Source organism: Schistocerca serialis, chromosome 7 (genome assembly GCF_023864345.2).
Source record: "Schistocerca serialis cubense isolate TAMUIC-IGC-003099 chromosome 7, iqSchSeri2.2, whole genome shotgun sequence".
NCBI classification, from domain to species: Eukaryota; Metazoa; Arthropoda; class Insecta; order Orthoptera; family Acrididae; genus Schistocerca; species Schistocerca serialis.
The window spans coordinates 378528940-378554389 of record NC_064644.1 but is presented as its reverse complement, the minus strand read 5'-3'; the positions used below and the strand labels follow the sequence as shown (position 1 = coordinate 378554389).

At 40.7% G+C, this 25450-nt stretch overlaps 1 protein-coding gene across 1 annotated transcript in view; it reads right to left on the bottom strand.

Annotated features, from left to right (window-relative positions):
* Nucleotides 1-1088: 1088 nt before the first annotated feature.
* Nucleotides 1089-25450, bottom strand: part of LOC126413112 (uncharacterized) — a 165422-nt gene continuing 141060 nt past the window's right edge. The window contains exons 3-4 of the mRNA XM_050083004.1: nt 22214-22333; nt 1089-1336 (exon numbers count right to left, since the gene is read on the bottom strand). Coding sequence (XP_049938961.1) covers nt 1089-1336; nt 22214-22333 — 368 coding nt within the window. The remainder of the gene's footprint in view (nt 1337-22213; nt 22334-25450) is intronic.

Here is a 25450-nt window from a genome sequence, read left to right as displayed (position 1 = left end):
TGCTTATATATACAGGATATCCATCTTGCATTAGTTTCTTGTAGATAATGACACCTGTCGAAGTTTGTATTATTTTAATTGTTATTATTATTGCGTTAACTTTGACGACACCGACTGCATGTAAAGATTGTTCAAAGCTGAAATAAAACATTCGCATTTGTACCTGCATTTGTAAAAGTCATACATATCTATTTTCTTTAGTCCCCATGACAGCAAGGGGCAACAAACAGGGTAGGAGCAAATACTTTGCATTCCTGAGTACGGATTCATTGCCTCAGGTTCTCATGTTCAGTTATGCCTTTCCTAAGGTTCAAAGAGTTCCAAATGTCACAGCTGCGATGGCCAACGCAAATGCGGTTATACTGTATTGAAAATAGCTTCACTGCTATGCCTTCAAATTTAGTAACATGTGTACCTGTACACCTCTCATGCTTTATCACTTGACAAAAAATTCACACTTGTCGCTTGCTAACAACAAGTATATTAATTAATACCTTTGCAGTGTTGTGATGAATCTATAGGAAACTAAGAAAAGAGTTATGTAACTAACGGATCTTTTTTCTTTTTGTTTTACTTTTTCTTCTGTTACAATTGATTCCTTATCAGAATGAGGACTGTTTTCAGAAAAATGATAATTCGAGGGTATCTTTGTAAGATCTTATTTTCTAATACACCAAATGAAACGAAAGTGAAGCAACATATGAAATGCGTGACGAGTCACGTTTCTTTTTGCAGAGCATGTTGATGTCTCTATTCATATAACAATAGTGAAAAGCTTATTACTCAAAATTCCATGGTAAATTAAAATTTCACTAAGAGTAAATAAATAAATTATTATTAATTAGTACGTTTATGACAAGTATGTACATTATGGATCCTGGATAATAGTCGTAAAATAACTGTATTGGGTGTGGACAGTTATTCTGGTACGCTGTAGCTTTATTGACAACCTTTCAAAATAATTTTGTGTGTATCGTCCCTCTGTCTCCTAAAATTGATGGTTGATGCGCATTGGCTTGAATAACTGCCAGCGACGGAGTTCCGGCGGAAAGGCGACACTGCTGTCGAGGTGGCTGCTGCGCCATCTGTTATGCACTGCAGAAAACGGATGCCGCAGGTAGCGCTGCCAAGACGGCAGCGAGCGTAACTACTAGCAGCGCCACTAAGTGCTGCCCGGACAGTGCTGTGGCCGAGTTGCAAGGTATTCCTGTGGAGCTGTAGGAGGTGCAGGCGCACGCTTCGGTGCGGTACGCGCCCTTGGTCGTCCATTCGCAGCCCGAGGTCACTGCGTTGCCGTCCAGCGTCATCTTGCCGCACAAGTACGTTACGTTCTCAACTGCAACACAGGAGGGAGGCTCAATGAGGCAAAACTAACGATTCGGTGAAGAAGTGTCACACTGCAAGCAAGACGCTTAGAAATATACCACGTTTCCTTATTCTAATCTCCATTTCCGCCATTTTTTCACATGAGTACATGAACATATTGCGATGATGAATAGAAGAAAAGTATTTTGGGCATAAAGAAACCATCACTACTGATCAACTCTAAATCACTATTCATCTGTGTAGGCAATAAGAACACAGTGGCCTGGAAGTGCCACACTCAAGTCTTCAACAGCATTCCTTAAGCCATTGTACGATGTGTGAAAGACAGTACATGGTGTACAACAATTGTATACTGGCAGTGCGAATGTCAAAAAGTAATAAAACAGGAAAACCCATAACAGATTCGCATTACGAATCACTTTATTCGAAGGAATGCAGATTGATAGTTTCACCCTTTACTGACCTCTGGTAGAAAAAGTGTCGAAAAACTGTAATAAGCTTCGAATTTTTATAAAATGTATAAAAATGAGAGTCTAGGTAAACAAGCGCCATGCTTCACTTCCAAGTAAACACTGAATGTGCACAGCATCATCTCTCTTATTTCTGGGCATTAATGTAACAAAGAATGCAGTACTGACATCACTGAAAAGAAAATTCCTGTAATTCACTTCAAGAAAATCGACGAGTTTCAGCACTTAATTTGTTGGTTAATGGTAGACGAGGGTTTCCTAGGATGGTAAGATCGTGCAGTTTGAACCCCAAAAGTACAAGATATTTGGTTTTATTTCATTACGCAACACAAATTCTAAGGATTTAAACTTACATCACGTTGTGCTGGTTCTTTCTGATCAACAGCTATCGCTTTGTTTGTTACACAAATCGTCGTTCGACCATCCAGATTCACGTTTTCCGTGATTTCCCTAAATCGCTAAAGACAAATGCTGGGCTGATTTCTTTGAAATATCACGATCTGTTTCCTTCCGCATTCTTCCCTAGTCCGAGCTGGTGCTCTGTCTCTAATGGCCTCGATGTCGACGGGATGTTGAACCCTAATCTTCCTTCCTCCATTTTTTTTTTTGGTTACATATGGCTTTCCTTTACTTCTTAGCTTAATATCCTACATTATGTTTCTTTTTTTGCCTTTCCTTTCCGTCACAAAGCACTGGACAGAATATATTCAGATGGAAAATAAGTGAACTGAACTATTGCTTGTTGCCGTAGGAAAACGAGCGATAAACGTGTTATATCGTGTTTATAACCAGCGTCAGACATGCTCGTCACATTCAGCATTCCTCATGTCAAAGAACGGAATTTACATGCTTCTGCATCTACGAGCGCTGTTCAACAAAGACAATTTTTACGTGATATTTTTCGAAGTACTCTGCTCCTGCCTGAATGCACTTTTTATAGCCATTCTGCCAGGACCTTGAGAATCGCCTCACTTTTCTTGAGCGCTGCTTCCGATTTCTCGAATTGAATGCGCCGAAGCTTAGCCTTAAGCGCCGGAACAAAAACGAAAAAAAAAAAATCATAGCGTGCAATATCGGGGTTGTGAGACGGATGCGTTACACAGGTAATGTTGAATAGAGCCAGAAACTGCGTGACTTGTTTTGCGACGTGAGGCCGCACATTGTCGTATTGAAGTCGCCACCCAGTCTGAGAAAGTTCTGCACGTTGCATTGCAGTGTGCTTCCGCAGTTTAGCCAGTACTGACTGGTAGTATGATGCTGTAACAGTAGCGTGAGCGGGAACGGCATGCTAGTAAATCATTCCAGTCAGTCAAAAAATGTGTCCATCATCACTTTCCCTGCAGATGGAACAACTTCGGCCTTTTTTGGTGTTGGAGAACCTGTCGATTTCTACAATGTGCTGGCTCGTTTACCTTTACGATCATAATGACGCTGGCATGACTCATCGCTGGTGATAATTCAGTCCAGAAATGCATCTGTTCCATCGCAAAGAAACTGGATTCCACTCACACAGCCTTTTGTCAGGGGGCCAACAGACGTGACACTCGACGGGCACAAACAGCGTCGGATGGAGGTGACCAAGCGCAATCGTAAAGACACTGCCATTACCCGCTGATCTTCACTGTCAGTTACAGCAGCTGTGTTGATGCTGAGTTCAGTCACAGCATAAGCCTAAATATTAGGCCCACCTTGTTCAACAGGGGCAAATCGCTGTTCTTTGACGTCCTTGACTACCTAAACAATGTTGCACGAAGCAGTACATCTTCACTGTACGCTTGCTGTAGCTTTTCGTAAGTTACATTGGCTGTCTGGTTTAAACAAACACGGAATTTCATTGAGTCGTACTGCTCCTCTCGGGTCTCCTTCAGTGCTTGGTATGTGAAATTGAAAGAGCGTGTACTAAGTAGAGTGTTACTACCAACCTACTGGTACGAGATTGCTGCCGCCTATGGACATTATACATAACAACCCGCTCTTTTCAAATATGCATGGTACAGATGGAAACTATTACGGAAGCTACATGAAAAGATCAATCTGCCTTTGTTGATTAGTCCTCGTAGTAGAACTCATCTCAAGTTACTATTATTAATGGCAAATTGAGCGGATTATAGAGAAATAAAAGCGAAAATATCAATTTTTTTCGCTGTCAGCGTTTACCGATCCCACTTGTCAATTAATTTCCTTTCCTTCATCTTCCATTCGCGGATGGTACTTCGGAAGAAAGGTTATTATAGTGCAGTCAGAGAAGGAAAGTAAGGGGAAAAATTCATGTGGTCGCAAGTTTTTGTACAGTGGTAGGGGTGAGTGTAATGAATAACATATCGAAAATCTTAACTGGTGAGGTGTGAGCGTTGACCATCTAGAAAACCGCGGCTTCTAGCGAAAACGTTTCAAAGTACAAAATTAAACAACATTAAATTCCCTACAAAACCGATCATACTCATTTTTTTCTCTATGACTGACAGTTGCCTCACTGCAGTGAGTGGAAAAATAGAGGATTATTAGAAATAATGTTTTAATCGTTAAAATTGATGTATATGGTTAAATAACGTGTGTTAAGAATAGACATTGAATATCTGCACCACATCTAAGTACAGTAGAACCATATTAAAGATAAATTAAGTTCTGGGGGTGTAACAGGTTGGAAAAGCGGGGCTGGAGATTAGAAGTCTGACTGAAAGTAGTTCGCCAGATTGTGCTCATGCACTTCCCTCTTGCATAGATCTGCAAAATGAAGAGCGAGCACGCAATTCCCCTTCTCTCTACCCCGCTGTGTCACACAAACTAACTGCAGAGTGGTTCACAAAATCATACGGACCCTTTCCTAGATTACGATATGAGCAAGTATGACATGTGGAAGTTTTGGGTGGTCAGGGGAGAATGCACGAATAATCGAAGTGGTTGAGGCCACCTCTCGTGATAAGAGGAAAATCTGCGTTCGAATCCCGGTCCAGCACAAACGTCACTATTGGATCGTATATCTATACATATGATGTCAAAGAATTGGCAGTCAGAGAATGAAGTTCTAAGATATGTAAATAATAAAGTGAAAATACATTAAAATTCAACTATAACTGTCGTTTAATTGCCGAAAACATACACTGAGGTATTCAGGACACCCCGCGCCATCCTAATGAAACCAAAATGGAAATAATACCAAGAGTCAGCTTTTTTAATTTTGCATTAATTTCGTTGTTGTCGCATTACATGTTATGTTAAGTAAACCGATTGTTGTCTAATACTGCTATTATAACTGCTCTCCAAGTGAAATAAAATTCTTGGATTAAGGCTGTTTTCTGTAACTGTATGTTAATAACTCAGTCTGCATTGTGTGCAAGTAAGAAGGAAACGAAAGACGAAAACAAAGATTACAGGTACTTGACGAAGCTGAATCAGAAGAAACGTGTGATAAATCAGATAAAGAATCATCTGATGCGTGTGAAGAATTGGAACATGGATCTAATACACAGACGGATGGTGACATCAGTGAAATAATCTTTTTAAATTATAGTTTCTATTTGGGAAAAGAAGAATGAACGAAATGGGTGAAGAACCTTCCACCAAGAAATGTAACTACTCGAGCTCAAAGTACTGTTATTCATGTGCCAGATGTGAGAGATGCAACCAGTTGCGAAAGCGATCTTAAGGTGCTTCCTTTCGTTTTGTTGATGAAAGTAGGACCAATGTTCGAAAAAATATGTAAACATACTAATGAGTAGGTGAAGCATTTCTGGGAATTCTGCCCGGAAACGAAACACTAAAGAGACAGATGTGACTGAAATTAAGGGTTTCAATGAGTTACTTATTTTGGCAAGTTTTTACTGTATGGACATATGAATCTAAAAGATCTGTGGGACACAATTTGTTTTGGAATAGAAGACATTTCACAATTAGATAAGTTTGTACCAGTCACTGTTCTTGTTCAGATGCATAGGATTTGATAGCATTCAGAACAGGCAAGACGGAAAGAAAATACGTAACCCTGACATACCTACTTTACTTTTTCGTGTCCGGAGATTTGTTTCAAAGCCTTTCAGCCCAATGTCGGGCCAAGTCCAATGTTTCTCTCTTCTCAAGCCATAGTTCGTCAAGGGTACACCTTGTGGGGCAGATGGAACACACTGTAGAAGGTGTTCCATATCCTGAACTTCACCACAGTCGCATTTGTTGTCTCCTTCGTCCTTGAAGCCCCATTTCACTAGGTTTGCTTTAACTGGTGCTACGCCTGTTCTGATGCGGTTCAGCGTTCTCCAAATCTTGCAGCTTGATGTACTGCCGCTGGGTATTTCTCGTGAGGCAGGGTAGTCCTTCGGAGGCTCGTTCAATTCACTAGTGAGAAATCTCTTGCGGGATTTAAGCCTGCTACGTCCACATGAAGAACCATGCAGCGGGTGGCGCTCGTAGAAAATCTGTTTAAATTTTTCTGTATGTTCGTGCGCGATTCTTCGGGATTCAGGAGGTGAGAATCCAGCTGCTTTGTATATTTTCCCAAGTGGAGTGGGTTTCATGAATCCTGTTGTTAGCCTGCATGTTTCATTAAGGACTGTAGTGACTTTTTTGGCATGTGTGGATCAGGACCATACAGGGCATGCATATTCTGCCGTGGAGAAACAAAGTGCTTGAGCAGTTGTTCGTAATACAGTCGGACTAGCTCCCCATTTATTATTCGTCAGTTTTCTTAAGATATTGTTCCTGGCAGCAGCTTTTTGGCAGGTTTTTTCACAGTGATATCTGTATGTCAGTGATCTGTCCAGCACGACACCATGGTATGTTGGTTTGTCCGTATGGTCCAGTTTGTTGCCATTCCAGATGACGTTCAGCTTCCTGTTTGCCTGTTTTGTGCGGAGGTGGAAAGCGCTAACCTGTGTCTTAGATGGATTTGGTTTGAGGGAGTTCTCTTTATAGTATTCAGACATTACGTGTAGCGAGCTTTCTAATTTCCCTTCTACTTCCTCGAAGCTATTTCCTTGCGCTGTAATGGCCAGATCATCGGCATACAAGAAATGGGTAGTACATTCCGGTGTTGGTTGATCATTGGTGTATAGGTTAAATAGTAGGGGGGTCAGCACACTGCCCTGGGCGAGACCGTTCTTTTGTCGACGCCATCGGCTTTTTTTTCCGTCCAGCATTACATAGAACTGTCTGTTTTGCAGCAGAGATTCAATAATGTTTGTGAACTGATGATCATTAAATGTACAGTACAGTTTTTCCATGAGCTTTCTGTGGTTGACGGTGTTGGTTCAAATGGTTCAAATGGCTCTGAGCACTATGGGACTTAACATCTATGGTCATCAGTCCCCTAGAACTTAGAACTACTTAAACCTAACTAACCTAAGGACATCACAGAACACCCAGTCATCACGAGGCAGAGAAAATCCCTGACCCCGCCGGGAATCGAACCCGGGAACCCGGGCGCGGGAAGCGAGAACGCTACCGCACGACCACGAGCTGCGGACTGACGGTGTCGTATGCAGAACTTAAGTCCACCAATGCTACACCTGTTATTTGTTTGTTTTCAAACCCTTCCTCTATGTGTTCTGTGAGTGCTAGGATTTGACTGGTGCATGATTTCCCGGGTCTGAATCCAGCCTGTTGGGGAATGAGCTTTTGGTCTGCGATATTTGCTATGCGGTTTAGGATTATTAGTTCGTACAGTTTGTACAGATGGCACAGGAGTGCTATTGGGCGGTAGTTCTTCGGTTGACCTGCGTCTTTCCCAGGTTTTAGTAGCGCCACTACCTTTCATTTCCTCCACATCTTTGGGATCCTACACGTTTTTAAGCAATGATTAAAGAGCTGCAGGATACATTGCTTGGCACTAGGTCCGAGCTGTCTGATCTGTTCCACGCATATATCGTCGACTCCCGCTGCTTTCCCGTTTTTCATTGAGTTCATTCCATGATTAAGATCTTTCATGGTAAATGGTATTTCGAACTTGCTTGACTCTTGACTCTGAATTCTGCTGATTTTTATTTTCTGACATTTCTTGTTGGGTTGTCCATTTAGTAGGAGCTGATGGGCAATTTGATTGGGTGTTATTGAAGAGCATTGTTTAGCTGTCCCAAAGTCACAATTAAGTTTTTTTATTAAGTTCCAAGCGACTTAGCTACTGTTGGTCATATCCATTCTTTCCAGCGTTTCGACCCATTTCCTTTGTCTTGGTTCACTAATTATTTCCATTAGTGTTTCTCCACATTGGACTACTTCTTCACTAAAAGGGTACTGTTCGTAAAGCATTTCGTACTCCCTCAGGATGTTCTTTGATTCGTCAGAGAGACCTGGGATGAAATGCTCTCTGCAGCCTCGGGGTATGTGTCTTCGAGAAACCTTTTGGAGGGTCTCTACGAAAGTTTGATAATTTTCTGGAATTGGGTGTAGATTTGTTATTTCTGCATCCAGTTCCACAGCATATTCTGTCCATTTAGCTTTTTTAAAGTTTAAGCGTCTGCGCAATGGTATTTTCGTTGTTCTCAAAGCAGCGTATATTTGGATTCCGATAGGTCGGTGTTGTGTTTTAGGAAAAGGTGCGTATGCAGTTATTAAGCATCGGTCTTCCACGTTTGCGCTTACAAAATAAATATCAGGGTTGTATTCGCGCTTCCAGATTTTGCTGCTGAACGAGCATGGTAGCTTGGTATCTTGGATCAGGGATAAGTTATTTATTTCCGCCCACTGCTCTAATTTATGTCCGTTGTCGTCTGTATGTTTGTAGCCCCATGATGTGCTGTGGCAGTTGAAGTCTCCTAAGATGAACTGTGTTTTCTGGTTGTTGAAGTCTGGCGGCAAAGTCAAGTTGAGCTTCTCCCCGGGCGGCTCTTATACTGACGTTACGGTGACGGTGCTACACTCGACAGTCAGTAATTCTATGTTATTGTATGTAGTTCCGTTAGTTGATATTATGGCCATCTCAGGTTTCCTGAAGACAGCGCTGCCATATTTAGAATGTGGATTTTCTATGGCTAATTTCATTCCTTCTATTTCTGGTCTTATTGCCCCTTCTTTCTTGTGTGTTTCTCGTATACGCAGTATGTCCCATTTGAGCGTGCGGCAAAGTTGTGATATGATTTGTTGTTTGTTTTTGGTGATACCCTCTACGCTTAGGCTTGCAATCGTCAGAATTGGCTCTGAGAAGGGCCCATTCTTTCTGCTTTTCCGGTGTTGGAAGGATTGGCCGTTGTCTTTTATTGAAACGTTTCCGGGGGACACCGGCATTATCTGACAGATGGTGCACGCGTGGAGGCTCCTTCCTTGTCCCCCTGACACAACGGGAAATATCTGAACTGTTCCAGGCGAACATGAAAGACACATTGCCTGGATATACTGCAGCGGATGAACAGCTGGTCGCTTTCGGAGGGAAGTGTAGTTTTAGCCAGTATGTACGAAGCAAGCTATCGGTGAATAGTCCGAAAATTCTAAAGCTCAGTGATGACAGGACTTGTTACACATACACACACACACACACACACACACACACGCACACACACACACCACGCCATGAGGTGATATGCCAGTAAACAACCAGCTGGGCCATACAAAATTTCAAACTCGCTGTAAGATGTTTAATTCGCCTGAACAATGCAGCTGAGGGGAGTTGCCGCAGTAAAACGGCAGACAATTGGTTAACAAGCTGCAGCTTGTTTAAAGAGCTGCTGAAGAAGAAACTCACTTGGACCGAATATGTTCGTAAAAATGAAACCGAATTTCCTCCTGAATTTATGAACCTGAAGTAAATAGTAGCTTACTTGGATTTTAAAAGGATTTAACAATCGTCTCGTATATGCCAAAAAGGAAAAAGATGTGAGACATCTTTCATCTGTGCACTTCAGTAACAAAACAGATGAGAGCACAAGAGAGGAAAAGGAAGCCTGAAATCATCACAAAGTACTATTCCACAAAACATTAACCGATACATTGGATGAAGTGTGCGCCACCTACTCCACATCAAGAAAAACGAGACTGTGCAATATCTTCCCGTGTCCTCGATATTTCTGGAATACATCCTCAAACAGCATTTACTATAAATAACGAGACCAATAATATGGCTAGAAAACCGTTCTTACGAGAACTAGGTATACAGCCAATACAACAAGTTATACACAAGGCAGCAACTGCATGTCTGCCTGAGTCCATCAAACGAAAAGTAGCCAAGATGACAACACAGGAAGACAAAAGCTAAGAACATTCATCAGAAAGACCAAGGCTTGCAAACAGAAATGTAGGCCATGAAAGGAACAAGGAATGAAGTATAAAGAGCCCAAGAAGTAAAGACGTTGTGGGGACGTAGAGACACTGACTCCATCCGCTGCCCTACCGCAGAAAGAACAACTGTGTCTTTGCCAGTCAGTTCTCTGCAGTACGCGCTCCATGCTAGACGCATTGTGTATACGCTGCGAGGATAAAAGTATTCTTAGTAAGTGACGGGAATGCGAATGTTTGTTTATCATCGTAATTGACACGCCTACTCCCCACTACCTACAACGTGAAAACAAAAAATTTTAGTGTGTAATATACAAAAAATGTGTCTGAGTCATATGGTTACAATAGGTAATGACTGTTTCGATGAAGAGCATGTTTCTGATTCGGAAAAAAATACAAAATAGTGTAGAAAACGCAGTACACTGTAACGTTATTTAGGCTTTAAAAGTATGTGACATTTCCAACATCCCGCGCCAGTACCAACATTATAACAGTCGATATGGGTTAAACTGGAAAACAAAGAAAAAGGTATTAATTGTTGACATATAAACCATCTTTGTTTTTTGGACGGATTTGTATTGTTTGCCTCTACTGTAGATAAACTTCAACAAGGACGAAAGAATGCAGACCACGTTTGAAAGTAGGCCTGAAAATAAATTGTAATGAGTCAATGATAATGTACAATTAAGACATCGAATAGAAAGGCGTACAGATGTGCAACGAACTTACAAAACCAACTGACGAAATTCTGTGTTTGGAGCACCTGAAGATAATGACTGGGTGGAGAGTGAAGGAAGCAAACATATGAGTAGAACTTGAGTGCAGTGTAAGCTTCCGACTGTGACTTAATAGTGAGCAGAATTGTAGCGGCAGCAGCAGGCGCTGTTTAAACTGCAAAGAGGAGACACTTTCTCTTCGATAATCCGAAAGCGTGCCTGAATACCAGTCAGACATATCAGTGACGTTAAAAAGCGAAATGGCAGAGGTCAATGTATTAATCGCACGTTGCGTTTTCTTCTGTGTGAAATATCTGTGCAAGTTTGTGGTGAAAACAGAGAAATTTATTTATTAACATGTTGATGGCGGTCAGTGGTAACCAAAACTGGCTGTAGCCGGTGCACATCCTCTAACCTAGGGTTTCCCAAACTGTATTCTTCGTGAAGTGACTAAGTGCTCTTAGAAAAACTATTACTAACATGGCAGATTTTTTCGACATTTTGACGACACTAATTGTTTTTTTTAATTTCCTTATGTTTTCTATGTTATTGATTATGAGTTAAAATTGAAACAATCACTGCATAAAACAAGTTTTTCTCATTTTCTAAAATTTTATTAACCTTCAAAATAAACAAGGTGTTCCATCAAAGTACCGAGATTCGCAAAGTATTCCATCACACCAAAAGTTTGGGAACTCCAGCTTAAACCTAATGGCAGGGTAGCTTTCCTACCTGGAATGTATTACTTCTTACGTTTGGGACCATGAGAAATGAATGACGAGAGAGTAGTGGGAGCTTAAGCAACATGTCTGCTACAGGAATTTTGCAATTAATATATGTTGTCAATTTTGTTTTATAGCACTGAGACATAGATTAAGAAGTGAGATCTATTTAAAAAATTGAGTGTTCCTCAGATATAAAAACAAACAGATGTATCAGGGAACAACCTGGAGTGCAGAATGAATCGTGACTTTCACCGAAATGACATGGAGGTGGGCAGGACATGCAGGCAGTCACGTAGATTTGAAACGAGCCAAGGAAATATTTCACTAGATTGCAAGAGTCAAGAAACGAGGGAGGAAGACGATTTGATGAAAGTTTGGTAGATGAATTCAAAAACAAATAGGAACAACGTGGATGCTTAAGATTCAAGATACACTTGAAAAAGTCTAGAGATCTTTAAACATCAGTGAATGTCAAATGCCTAATGACAATGATGGTGATCATGGTAGATAAAAAGTCATGTGTATAAACAATACAAAAATATACCCTGTCAGTGCAAAAAGTTAGTATTGAATAATAAAAAAGAAATGTTTAAATTGCGGTTTTAATGCTTCAGTTGTTCCACAGAGTCCCTCCACTTAAGTACAATACACAGAACCTTCATACAACCAGTTGAATTTGTCAGAAGAGTTCTTTTTTGGGATGTTGTCTAACTAACGTGACACATTGATTTGAATGACGGTTAAGTTGTCAAACCGTTGACGCTTTATGTGAATTAACATACTTTTCTTTTTGTGGCAGTTTTGCGCTGATAAAACCAACTCTCGCCATCGGTGATGATTTTTTCCAGAATAGAATAATCTGCGTTTTGCATTTCAATCAAGTCGCCAGAAGTGTACACCTTTGTTGTGTTTTTTTGGGAGTGAAGACGTATGGGACTGACTTTGCACACACTTTCCCCTTCTTTGAAACATTCCGGATAATGTCTTAACACTTGATTTAGGGATGTTGCTCTATTGCGATATGTGACAAAATAATGTTGACACACTATATCTGCACATACATTATTTAACATTGCCTGTTCATAAGCGACTGGTCGAATGCACGTCTGTTGCTTATTAGTTCAAGCTGCAACTGTAATTACTGTGCTAACGTCACTCATACGGCAAGAATGAAATCTGTCTCAAAACTTTTTAGACATAGGGTCTAGTCTGTCCCTTTCCATACCATAGCTCGCTAAAAAGTTGTCTTTCAATATCTTGAAATATTATTGAAATATCAAAGTTGTTCATTTTCCATGGTGCCAACTTACCATATACATTTCGCAACTTAAATTTCGAGATATTAAGCAATTGCTCTTGTTGTTATGCATCCGTGCATGAAACAGATATCTGGAGTTGTTTACATACAAGTGGGAGCTAGCTGTGTGTGTATCTAAAGTTACGTCGACCATATTTTTAAAAAACGCGACTGCTACATACAAGAGAAACTGAAACAATTATCTGTGTCAGTCACTTAAGTTTCTTGAGAGGCACTTTTCGAGGACCAATACCCTCATCTCCAGATGCATCAACGATTAATATTAGGGTTTTGTTTGGTGCATGTGTCTAGTTTCCTATTTTGAACTTATTTCACTACAAATAAGGTATAAATGTTCCAGTGAAAGGAAATATCCATTTTCATTAATAAATGGCACATGAATAAAACAACACAAACACTCTAGAGATTATACAGATGTCGAAATATGGGGTTCTGTAATCCAAAGAGCATTACCAGCCTACATTACATATCAATGACACATATAACATGTATACAAATAAAAATTTTCACCCTTATTGCTTAAAAATATCAACACTGGAAATATATACACACATCATCAAATTTACTTCTTATCGTATTGGTTTGGTCATTTGAAGTAACTAAAGAAAAGATAATAGTAACAGTTACTTCCTGTTATGTAGCCTGCTTGAGAAACTTCAAAAAAAGTTCACTGTCATTATCTCAGCTTTGTCATTTAGTCAGTTATGCCTATGCTTCCTGTTGTGAATTAACATTTCAAGTTCTTCATAGAGGTTCAATTTGTTATCTTTGTTAGTTAGTTAGTTCAATATTTGATGGATCATTTTCACAATAAATCAGAATGATGTGGAACAAATCACTACACATTCGCATCGCAAATTAACTAGTAAATATGGCACATGCTGGGTATTTATAAAGTGTTTCTAATAATAATAATAATTCCTACCCACCACCTTTAGACATTACACTAACAGAAATGTGAAACAGAAGAAATTGTCAAGGAGCAAGTTTTTTGTTTGTTCCCAAACTTAACTTTGCTGCCTGCCAGGCATTTTATATCAATGGATAACTTAACACAAAATTTTTGTTTCAGCATTGTGGCCCCTCCCCCATTTTTTGCTAAAGAAAATCTCAATGTAGAGTAACAAATGTCATTTTTTTCTTCTGCTATTGTAATTATGTACATCATTCTTCCTTTTGAACTGTAGTGTATTATTTACAACAAACTTCATGAGTGGATAAATACACTATGAAACAGTAATGAGAAAGCTCAACTTCTTAAACAGATGTCAGCAAGACAGTAGTGGCTGAGCACCTCATATCATTCTTACAGCACGTTTTTGAACAGTGAAGAGTTTTTCGTAGAAGGGCTACCCTAGAACACATGACATCATTGAATAAAAATATGTCAACTTACTGATTTGTCTCTCCCCAAAATTTGCAGCTATTCTAAGTGCAAATGTGCCCTGAACTAAGATATTTCAGGAGTCTTAAAACATGCTTTTTTCAGTTCAAATTCTTATGAATATGAATACCTAAGAATTTTAAAGTTTCCATTGTACTCATTATTTCTTCGCCATGTGTTGCACTTACCACTGATGTAGTACCCCTAGATTTGCAGATTTGAATATGTTGTGTCTTTTTAAAATTAAGAGTGATATCATTTGTAGAAAACCAATCAATGATACTATCATGAACTTTGTCTATCATTTCTTCTGCAGTTGTATATGTATGCTTGGATTGATTATAGTACTAGGGTCACCTGCAAAAACAACTAAATCTGCTTGTTGGCTATTAGACAGATGGTCATTTATGTGGAATATAAGGAACAGTAATGGACCAAAGACTGAGCAATGAGGAATCCTAGGCTTGATATCTCACCAGTCAGATTAATTTCCCCACACCACATTGGTTGAATTACTAATTACAACTTTCTTTATTATTTTGCTTACTTATGACATCATCAATTGGTTGGCTATACCATCAATCCCATAAAACTTGAGTTTATGTAGGACAATATTCTGATTCACAGACAGGTTGCAGAAAATACCAAATGGGGCTGTTTTGTTATTTAATACTTGTACAATTTGGTGAATGAACGTGCAAATGGAATCCTCAGTAAAGAAACTCTTCTGAGATCCAAATTGTAATTTGCTGACGGTATTAGTGTTGCTCATGTGTTTAACAACGATATATTTCAGTCTCTCTGGAAAAATGCCTTGAGTTAGTGATGCATTGTATATTTCAGGTGAGACAGAGCTTATTATACGCCAACGCTTCTCATTGCTCTATTGGAAACACAGTCAAAAACAAGGACACTGGTCTATCAGACAATAGGACAGTGTGCATTCCCTACTTCTGTGCCATTTCACACAAAATTGCTAATGTATTGAGATGATGTTATGGAAAACTTGACTTTTTCCATAGCAATAAATTATATAATGGACTGCTACGTAACATGAAACCCAAGGAAGACACATTTCCAACATGAGTGTCTACAAGATAAAGTGCAATATGGGGATCAAGCAAGGACGAAGCTTCCAAACTAAATTTAAGGAACACACAAATGCAGTTACGGGTAAAACTCCCAATAATCCTGCCACAGCTACTCATATTAACGACACAGGACATGGTTTAGATAATCTAACCTAACAATACAATTTATAGTTCTAGTACCACATTACGATATCAAGTGCAAATTAAACCTTATTTGTAGCGTAATGCAGCTCAAAAGAGACAACTGGCAACATCCCGCAAACAAAACTGTACTTTAAAACTTTGATCACCCGAAGAAGAGTGTGTAAGCTCTCGAAACGCATCGTGAGAACAACTTAAAAGTGACTGACGCAGATAACTGTTTTAATTTATCATTCATATCTAAGTCTATTTAGCCAAGACAACTGATTAAAGGTAGGTTTCAGACGCAACGTTCCAGAATCAATGTTTTCAACAGAAGCGACAACAAAAATGAATTTGACAAAGAAGCAGTTTCAACGAGAGATTTTCATGTAGTGCAAATTTACTTTCCCAGCAAAGGTCAACACTTTTAGGGCAACGCCTTTAATTGCGCTGGTACAGGCCGATAAGACAAGCAAACTGACACAAGAAATCTCTACATGCGTCAGTCGGATAGCGCTGCTAATGGCAGAGAACTTTATCGTTGATAAATTCGAACAGTAGTCATCTCACACAAAGTAAACTATATCATATTTCTTTACTTCCTGCATTCCTTTGTACTTATATTCTTAGTTCATCGCTTTTTGCGTTTGTGTTGTTTCAGCTGTTTGGAGGCTTATGACAATAGCTTCTCAAACTAAGAAGGTGTTGCTTTTAACCCACTGGCGATGAGACTACAGGTAGAGAAGAGAGAAGTCGTTCTGAAATATGGGTGGTAAATCAATTAAGTAAATTGCACTGATCATTCGGTATCATAGCGTTCCATTCTGGAAATGCAGCAGTAGTTGTCGATAGCTAAACGAAATGTGTCTCAGACAAAAATGAAAAACGCTTGAAACAAAACAATTCATAGATAACGCCACAAAGAGAAAGGGAATAGTGTCGTTTCAGATCAAGAACAATGCACTGATTTTAAATTGAGACCGGTAGAAACGAAATGTGTAGTTAAAACTTCACAGCTTCAGCGAAGAGAAGTATTGAAATAGAATAGCACTACTTTATTATGTTCCATATCACATCAAGGAAGAGACTAAAGTACCTTTCGCTACGATGCAAACTCTTCTTTTAGGTCAATAATAATAGTAATTGTGAAAGAGAGCTAAGGAACCCCGTACTTATTAAAAAAGAAGTGACTGTCTGCTAAAATGTTTTCATCATATGTGTCTATCTATCTCAGGTCATTCAAATGATGTTACCAGTTTCGACTTATTACCAAGTCATCGTGAAATCATCTGTTTTAAACAGGAAGAGAAAGCATGTAATAAAATTTTAGAAGAATGAATTATAAGTTAAACTAACTGTACACAGCTACATTAACATCCAGTCACATAACGGAAAAATTCCGTTCCCTGGGAAACACGCAGTTTTCTAGGAACGAATTTCTATTTCTGTTTCTCGAGAACCGCCAGCGTAACTACTTTGTGTAACGAGCGAGGATTCAAGAGCATGCAGTCGCATGTCTTCATGTCTATGTTGATTTAGGCATTATTAACGACCTCGAAGCCCACATCCTGCTTTTCCGCTTCCGTATGCTTGTGGCGAGATACGCGCCTCGGAGGTAGAGGTATCGAATCCCGATGCTGAAACTATTTTTTTTTGCTCGTAGAAGCGTCCCATGGTTTTCCTGGAACTTAAATCGTCAGACAAAGCTACAAATGCCATCGTATGTACTATGCAGGATGGTAGGCGATATTCGCCTGACGTCCAATTCACCCTCGCGTACTTTTCTCCGATTCTGTCAACACCAATGAAATTGTAAAGTTTTCGAAGAGAAACAGTAATCTTCCATCTCGGATTTGCGAATATTTTTAAAAACATTTTTGGGAAAATATCGATCTTGTAATCTCTATAAAATCAGTGAAAAAACAGTCTTGATAGCGATGGTTATTTTATTAACATTACCGGTTTCGGCCTAGGCTTAGGTCATCTTCAGACAATACCATCAGCTGAAGTTGATGTGCGTTGAAGAGTCAGTTGATAGTTCTACGCATCGTCAACTTAAGCTGATGGTGCTGTCTGAAGATGGCCTAAGCCAACGCCCAAACCGCTCATTTTAATAAAATAACCATCGCGATCAAGAGCATTTTCTTAGTGATTTTATATTTACGATTATGGTTCGTCAAAATTCAAACATCGGAATGACTAACGGCGGGATTCATCCGTAGACCGCATTTGTTCCTAACAACGACCGCGTGTCTCAACAAGTACGAGCATGGTTAAATTTTCATTCAAATTGCGCACTATAAGCGATGGGTCAAACTGAAATATAAATGAATTCACTCTAAGAACGCCAGTTAATTATTCACATCAAGTCAAAGTCAATGACACTCATTTCATAAATTAAAATACTATTCTTATTGTGGAGAAGTCCGTTACCAGAGACGTCAGCTTATTAGCTCTCTCGAATTAATTAAATCACATTACAACAAATGTGTAACTGAGAATGCATAATATACAATAAATATTAAATTAGATTGAGTGAGGTACCCTGAATAAATCTCTTGTGGTCGCAAAACTTTACACTGAATATCCTAAGCTTGTTCAACAATCGCATATTGCATTTAACAACGCGCACCATAGGGGAAAAAATAGTTAAATCCAACAACATTCGGTCTCTTCGTAACAATTACCTAAACCTCATAATCTTCATGTAGTTCACGTCAGTGGGAATATAAATTTTCTTCAGAAGTAATACTTTATGAAAATACTCGCCTTTTAATAAGTAGCGCATCCTCTTCACAAACTTCCTCGAATTACAGTAGAGCATCAATTACCCGAAATAATTGATGACGGAAGGGGCGGGGAGGGGCAAGAGATAATTGATTTTTCCAAACATATTCTACCATTATTCATAGAAATATGAAACAAGTAATGCTGTGAACTAACGAAGTATGAAATAAGAAGCTTAAATGACCATTAATATAGAGATCCAGTTTAAGAAAAGAAATCAAAAATTAATTTTTTCTTCAGAATTGAAACTCTTTTTTTCCTTTTTGCCACTAAATCCAGCATTTGTGTTAAAGACTCCATTTGGACAGCATCACATTCATTTAGTTGTTCTCATCACTACATAGCCGTCTTAAGCAAGTGAAACACTAGAACACGGAATGGTCCTTTTACCACATAGTTGCCGCTGGGCTCTTCTGCGCCGTCACAAGGGTCTTGATCGCCGATGACGCCGACAGTTATTTCACGGTTATTCAGCCAGCGTCGTCAACATCACATTCGAATCAGTTACGAATATTTTCAAACAATAGATTCCTTAATCAGTCCAGTCATTTCGAATACAAAGTGGATGTTTGGTGGTTGTTGAGGCACGGTGATAGCCACATCTGAAGAAAGGACATTATTCCAAGCTCTGTGTAGTTTCTGAAAACTATTTTACTGTCTTTTCATTATTTATCTGTGCAAGATTACATCTTGATTGTCAAGTACAGTGACAAAATTTATAGTGATATTAGTATTCATTTTTATACCCGATATTGTTGCCTTTACAAGAACATATTCCTGAGAAAAGCTTCATCGGAAAGCATCTTCGTTCAACTGCTCCATTATTTTCAGACTATGGGAAACACTAAGAACAAAGCCTTCACGTTTAATCGCCTTTGCGTACGGCAAAAACAACTGCATGATCTGTCAAAGCGAACGCTCAAATGTTAAACAGGAGCGCAGCAATGACGGCTGGCAGGGAGAGGGAAACCGTTGAACTGGCTATAGCTGGAGTCAGGAAGGATGGTACTCGAGTTTATGCTTGTTCTGCCCACCTATATCGCACATTTTCCGACAGCCCTCTGGCTGTTAAAGCCACTAAAATGAAACGCTGTGAATGCAACTAAGAAATGATGCAAAATCCCTCGGAACAGTTATTTCCTGAAGTTGTTTTAAACTGAGTTACATATCTGATATGAGTGAATCTGAGTAACTTATTTTTTCCAAAGTAAAAAAGAAAATTTCATCCAGATAACATCCGCGCTGATTACTTTTTGGCTTGTCTGTGTATCAAATTTGATCAAATGGTTTTGCATAGAGGTGAAGTTATCGAACAATGTCCCTCCCTCCGCTCCTTAAATACCGTACACTAAAATTATTACAAAATTAAACCTACACAATAATAAACCTTCGTTTATTTCCGATTTTTTCTGGCTTCTTTTGTAGACACATTCAGCTTATATCGTTTTGCAGAGTTGGCAACAATGGTTGTGAATGTCGCAGCCAACGCGAGCTTAAACGTGATTTAGTGAATTTTCATTCCATTTGTTGCCAGCTGTCATCACAGTTGGAAGTTGGAAGTGACAAATTCTTTATGAGCAAGTGAGAGACAAAATTTTCGGTTTACAAGCTTTCTTTAACCGCAAAGCACGTGTAGATGAAAACCGCAATTGCCGCCTGGAACAGGCAATAATGTAATCCTCGTTTGTGACTCGATTTGCGCGAACGGTCATCGTTCGTGAATCGGACTACAGTCCAGTTTTAAATGAACAGCTAAACTTCTACATCACGCACGCAAAAATTTGAATGTGCCGACTGGAGCGGTTTCGGTTAATCGATATTTCGATTGATAGGTTTTCGTATAATCGATGCCATATTTCACCGACGGAAACAAAACTTCCACCGCACCTGATAAGCGTGGGCGAACACGGTACGGTTACATGCTTATTTTCAGAACAGTACACTGCGTAACGTGACACAATTTCGGTGAATGTCTTTCCACTTCCCTGCATCGTAGCTCCAACCACCTCGTGATCCTCTGCCTGACTCGAGCAGTTGGATCTAAGATATGTGGCACCAACTCACTTTAAAAAAATCACACTGCTAGGAGAACGTGAAAGTGCGATTCTTACACATCTAAACTCCATACACCCCAACATCAAATTCACTGTGGAGACTGAAACGGAGGGTAAATTAACTTTCCTTGACGTCTTGGTCAAGAGAAGGGCTGACGGCACCCTAGGTTATGGGGTGTATCGGAAGACAACGCACACTGATCTGTATTTGCACGCAGACAGCTGCCACCACACTTCACAGAGGAATGGGGTACTTAAAAACTCTAGTACATAGGGCGCGCACTATCTCTGACGCAGAGAGTCTGCCCCAGGAATTGGAACATCTGAGAACTGTATTTCGAAAAAATGGGTACTCAGAGTAGCAGATTCAACGTGCTCTCCGCCCAACCACTACAGCACAACCTGTGGAGATGGATGAAATCACGAGGGAGGAGGTAGGCACTGCGTTTATTTCATATACAGGCGCACTCTCGAGGAAAATCGACCGCATTTTGAAGAAACACCGGGTCGGAACTGTGTTTTGTCCTCCGAATAAAACTCGTGCACTGGTGAGGAGCGCCAAAGATGACCTCGGTTTGAGGAAGGCCGGCGTGTACCAGATTCCATGTCAATGTGGCAAGTCGTATATTGGTCAGACGATGCGTACCGTCGAGGATAGATGCCGTGAACACCAGAGGCACACTCGATTGACGCATCCGAGCAAGTCGGCGGTCGCTGAACATTGTTTGTCGGAAAATCACGCTATGGAGTATGAACGCACGAGAATTATGGTACAGACGTCGAGATTCTGAGACAGCGTTGTTACCGAGGATGAACGCAGGAGAATTATGGTACAGACATCGAGATTCTGAGACAGCGTTGTTAGAGAGGCCATCGAAATTCGCACCAATGACGACCTCATAAACCGTGACTGTGGCTACAATCTTAGGAAGGGTTGGGAACCAGCGATTGGGTTAATCAAGAGTAAATCGAGCAAACGTATAGTTGTGACGACCACGGCGGACAGAGCCATCACTCCGACGTCATCTCAGACGGCGTCGCAATCTGTTCCACCGCGCGACCGTGGCGGGGCGCGGACAGCGGAGGGAGCGCGCCGCGGGCAGAGGGTATTTAAATCGGCCGCCGCCGCAATCGAACCCAGTTCCCTCTGAGCAGCCATAGCGTACGGATCTCCGTGCCGGCACGTTCACAGGAGCTCAGTCCGTCAGTTCACCTGATGATGGCGACATGTATGATCGCCGAAATATTGTGCCCGTTGGACGCTGTAGACCGGCAGTACACCCGTGGATATTTTGATTAACGTGAAAGTGTTTGATGACGGTGAAGATAGGAGAATTTCGATTTTCCAAAATGACATTTTCAGCAGCTGACTGTATTGGGCTTCCGGTCATCCTTGGGCTACTGATGTCCTGTCAGATTCCCATTTCACACTCAGTCGTCTGTTTGCAATAGCTGAGATCCTCATAGATGATACTGCACATCATTTGACGTTGTAGGATTTGTTACATCGATCAAATGCCAATTTTTTGATCTCGCACTGGCTTGTTAAAACTCCTGTTGCCATCAGCATTACTCATGTAGAAAGTGGTCGTGCATCGACTACAGCATTATTTTAGATATCTCGATATCTTTCCATGACGTGGAAGCTCCTTTAAGTCACGATTCATTAACCAATGTTTCCGGTTCTGTAGATTCACCATTAAGTGGGATTATACACAGTGGTGCCAGTGCACATAACAGTGTAAATGCTTAAGAACAAAAAATGGTTCAAATGGCTCTGAGCACTATGGGACTTAACATCTGTGGTCATCAGTCCCCTAGAACTTCGAACTACTTAAACCTAACTAACCTAAGGACATCACAAACATTCATGCCCGAGGCAGGATTCGAACCTGCGACCGTAGCAGTCGCGCGGTTCCGGACTGAGCGCCTAGAACCGCTAGACCACCGCGGCCGGCGCTTAATAACATGTCTCATGTCCAAATCAAGAACTAGAATAATTGTACGTGCCATGTGTACTTACGCTGGTCGTTGTAGTAGTTGGCGTACTTAAGGCAGACCTGGCCCCTGGCGAGTTTGCAGGCTACTTGGGACCGCTCATAGGTGTACCACATGTACGTCAGGTTCGGCGGCGTGCGGTCCACTGAAACAACACACTAAATATGTAGTCAATACGGCAAGGAAAACAATACCATTTAAGCAAGGTTTCAAACACAGTTTAAGAGGGCTATTCGGTAACAGAACTGTTGTCCTAGCAGGCTGATATGTTAGATTTATTAATAAAGGAAACTAATTTCAGGTTAGAGTACATTTCCTGCTTCAACTTTATAATTTCCGTCTAGATCGCATAAGGCCCTTTTGCAACTAACTTTCCATAAGACTCAGTCTCTCTTAGCTACGCCAGATACTTTTTTCCTGGCAAAAGCTTCGTTCAGAACTCCATTACGAGCAGACAGATGAAGCTGTGATGTGTAGTCGTTGTCTCCTGTCATCGCAAATTTGTTTATGGAAGACTTCGAGGAATGTGAACTGGAGTCGGCGCCTTTGAAATCCACCTGTTTCTTCAGATATACTGACGATACTTTTGTTGTTTGGCTTCATGGTGGGGAGAATTTGAATGCCTTTATCTGAACTCGATCCATCCGAACATTTGTTTCCGATGGAGGTGGAAGAGGAATGGTTGCCTTCCCTTTCTTGACGTTTTGGTTAGGAGGAAGGATGATGGATCATTGGGACATGCAGTTTACAGAAAACGTACTCACACCGACATGTATTTACAGGCTAATAGTTGTCACTATCCGGCTCAGCGTGAAGGGTTATTTCGTACCTTGGTACACAGGGCACATGAGACTTTGCCAATTGAACTGCCCTATCTTGAAGTTACGTTTCGTCAAAATGGTTATACTGATAGACTGATTGAACGTGCGTTGCGCTATCGACCAACTGTGCATCTAGTGATTCATGATAATTCTGAGTCGACACCTAAGTCTGCTGCCATTTTGCCTTACGTAGGAAGCATTTCCAGCAAGATCGGTCGTATTTTACGGAAATATGATGTGAAATGTGTTTTCCGACCTCCATCTAAAATTAAAGTGCTTTTGGGTTCTGTTGAGGATGATCTTGGTTGGCGTAAGGCGAGTGTATATCGCATTCCTTGTAGCTGTGGCATGAAATGTATTGGTCAAACTGTCACAACCTTGGAGCACCGATGTACCGAGCATAAACGGCAAACACAATTACAGCAGCCAAGTAGATCTGCTATTGCCGAACATTGCTTGGATACTGGTCAGCCTATGATATATAACAACACCGAGATATTGGTATGCACGTCCAGCAATTGGGCCAGTGTTATTAAGGAGGCCGTTGAGATTAAATTAGCGAGCAACCTTGTAAAGAGGGATGGAGGTTTTTGTTTAAACTCTGTTTGGAATCCTGCTCTCTCCCTTGTCAAAAAACCTCACCTGCTAGTTCGTAGTCTCACTATCGCTATCTCTCATTTTGGTCATCTTTGGTAGCACTAGAGTTCAGATGTGTGTTATCTTCCTTCATCAGTCTAAGAAGAGGTTTTAAATTTGCCTGTGCATCGTCTGTCCGTTGCAGTTTGCCTTGAAAATGGCGGGGTGTACTCCCGCCGAAATATCGGCGGTCGCTGAAAATAATACCTGGATGAATAACCGTAAGTTGTTTGAAAATTGTATACGCCAGGAGAAACTCAGGTCTCACATTAATACCTCTGTCCACATTGCTCTTCTTATAAGAGGCGTTCAAAAAGTTTCCTTTGGAAGGCCGTACAGTCCAGAATCGGTATGCCAACTAGGCAAAATCGCTCTGAGCATAGAGGCAATCATCCCACAGATGCATCATGAAGAAGATACCCATTTGGTAAAACACCATATCCTGCTGCGTGAAGAAGTCTGCTGCACATCCTCCCCATCGCCATAGTTGACGTTTGTGCATTTACCACATCACGTTGTAAACAAACGAATGCTATACTAATCCCTTGCCTGCATGTCGGTGCTCATATACCCGCAACGTAGTCGCACTATGTTACATATACACTGCAGCAACGCCCTCAAACGAGAACATTTTGATCATCCCTCGTAGAATGGGTTATTGTAGTAGAATGGTGTGTTTTCTGCAGAGAGAAAGATGGACAGCACTGAGTGACGTCGCCAGTGAGCTGTCTCTCTCTCTCTCTGTGGTGAGGTACGAGGTGTGTGAAAAAAGTAATGAGGCTGACAACACTGTGAGAGATCTAGCAACGCTGTGCTGTTCTACCTGTGTCGATTTGTGCGTTCATTCCTTCCAGATGGTCTGCCCGAGTTTCAGCAACGCGCAGCCGCGATGTAATTTTTCAGAGCACCACCAGTGTAGTTATGTTTTTGTTGGTGTTACGAAAACGGAACAGCAGAATTTAGAGCTCAGACAAGTGGATACTGCACCATGACAAAGCCTCATGTCACAAAGCCACTTCCATCATGAAATTTTTAACTGTAAAAGGAATTCCTGTCGCTCTACTGCCCTCCAATCCCCTGATCGGAGTCCTTGTGCCCTTTTCGTTTTCCTGAACGGAAAAGGTGTTAACAGAAAGTCACTCAATGACTCTGTAGATCATTAAAAAGAGTGTGACCCACATGTTGAAGACCCATCCGGTCGAACCCTTTCAGCACTGCTACCAAGTATGGGAACAATGACTGCCAGTGTATAGCTGCCAAAGGGAACTACTTTAAAAGTGATAATTTGTAATTAAAAAAGACTTTGGTAGGTACAAAATCAGTCTCATTACTTTTCTCACACAGCTCGTATATTACACTGCGGACACTACTTATATTTTCGTCTCTCTTTCGAAATATTTGTGTGGTCGCAACAAAACATTGCTGTCGCGTTTTAGTGCGTTACTGGTTTTTTAGCTTTATGTAGTTTATAACGAACACTGTAATGACAAAAAAAAATGGTTCAAATGGCTCTGAGCACTATGGGACTTTACAGCTGAGGTCATTAGTCTCCTAGAACTTAGAACTACTTAAACCTAACTAAGCTAAGGATACCACACACATCCATGCCCGAGGCAGGATTCGAACCTGCGACCGTAGCGGCCGCGCGGTTCCAGACTGAAGCGCCTAGAACCGCTCAGCCACACCGGCCGGCAGTAATGACAAAAGAGCGCCACTGTACGTGCACTAACACGAAAATCTTTGCTAAATTTTCTACATAGACTCAACATCTACATCTACATAGATGTTTCGCAGGGCGCCGTAAG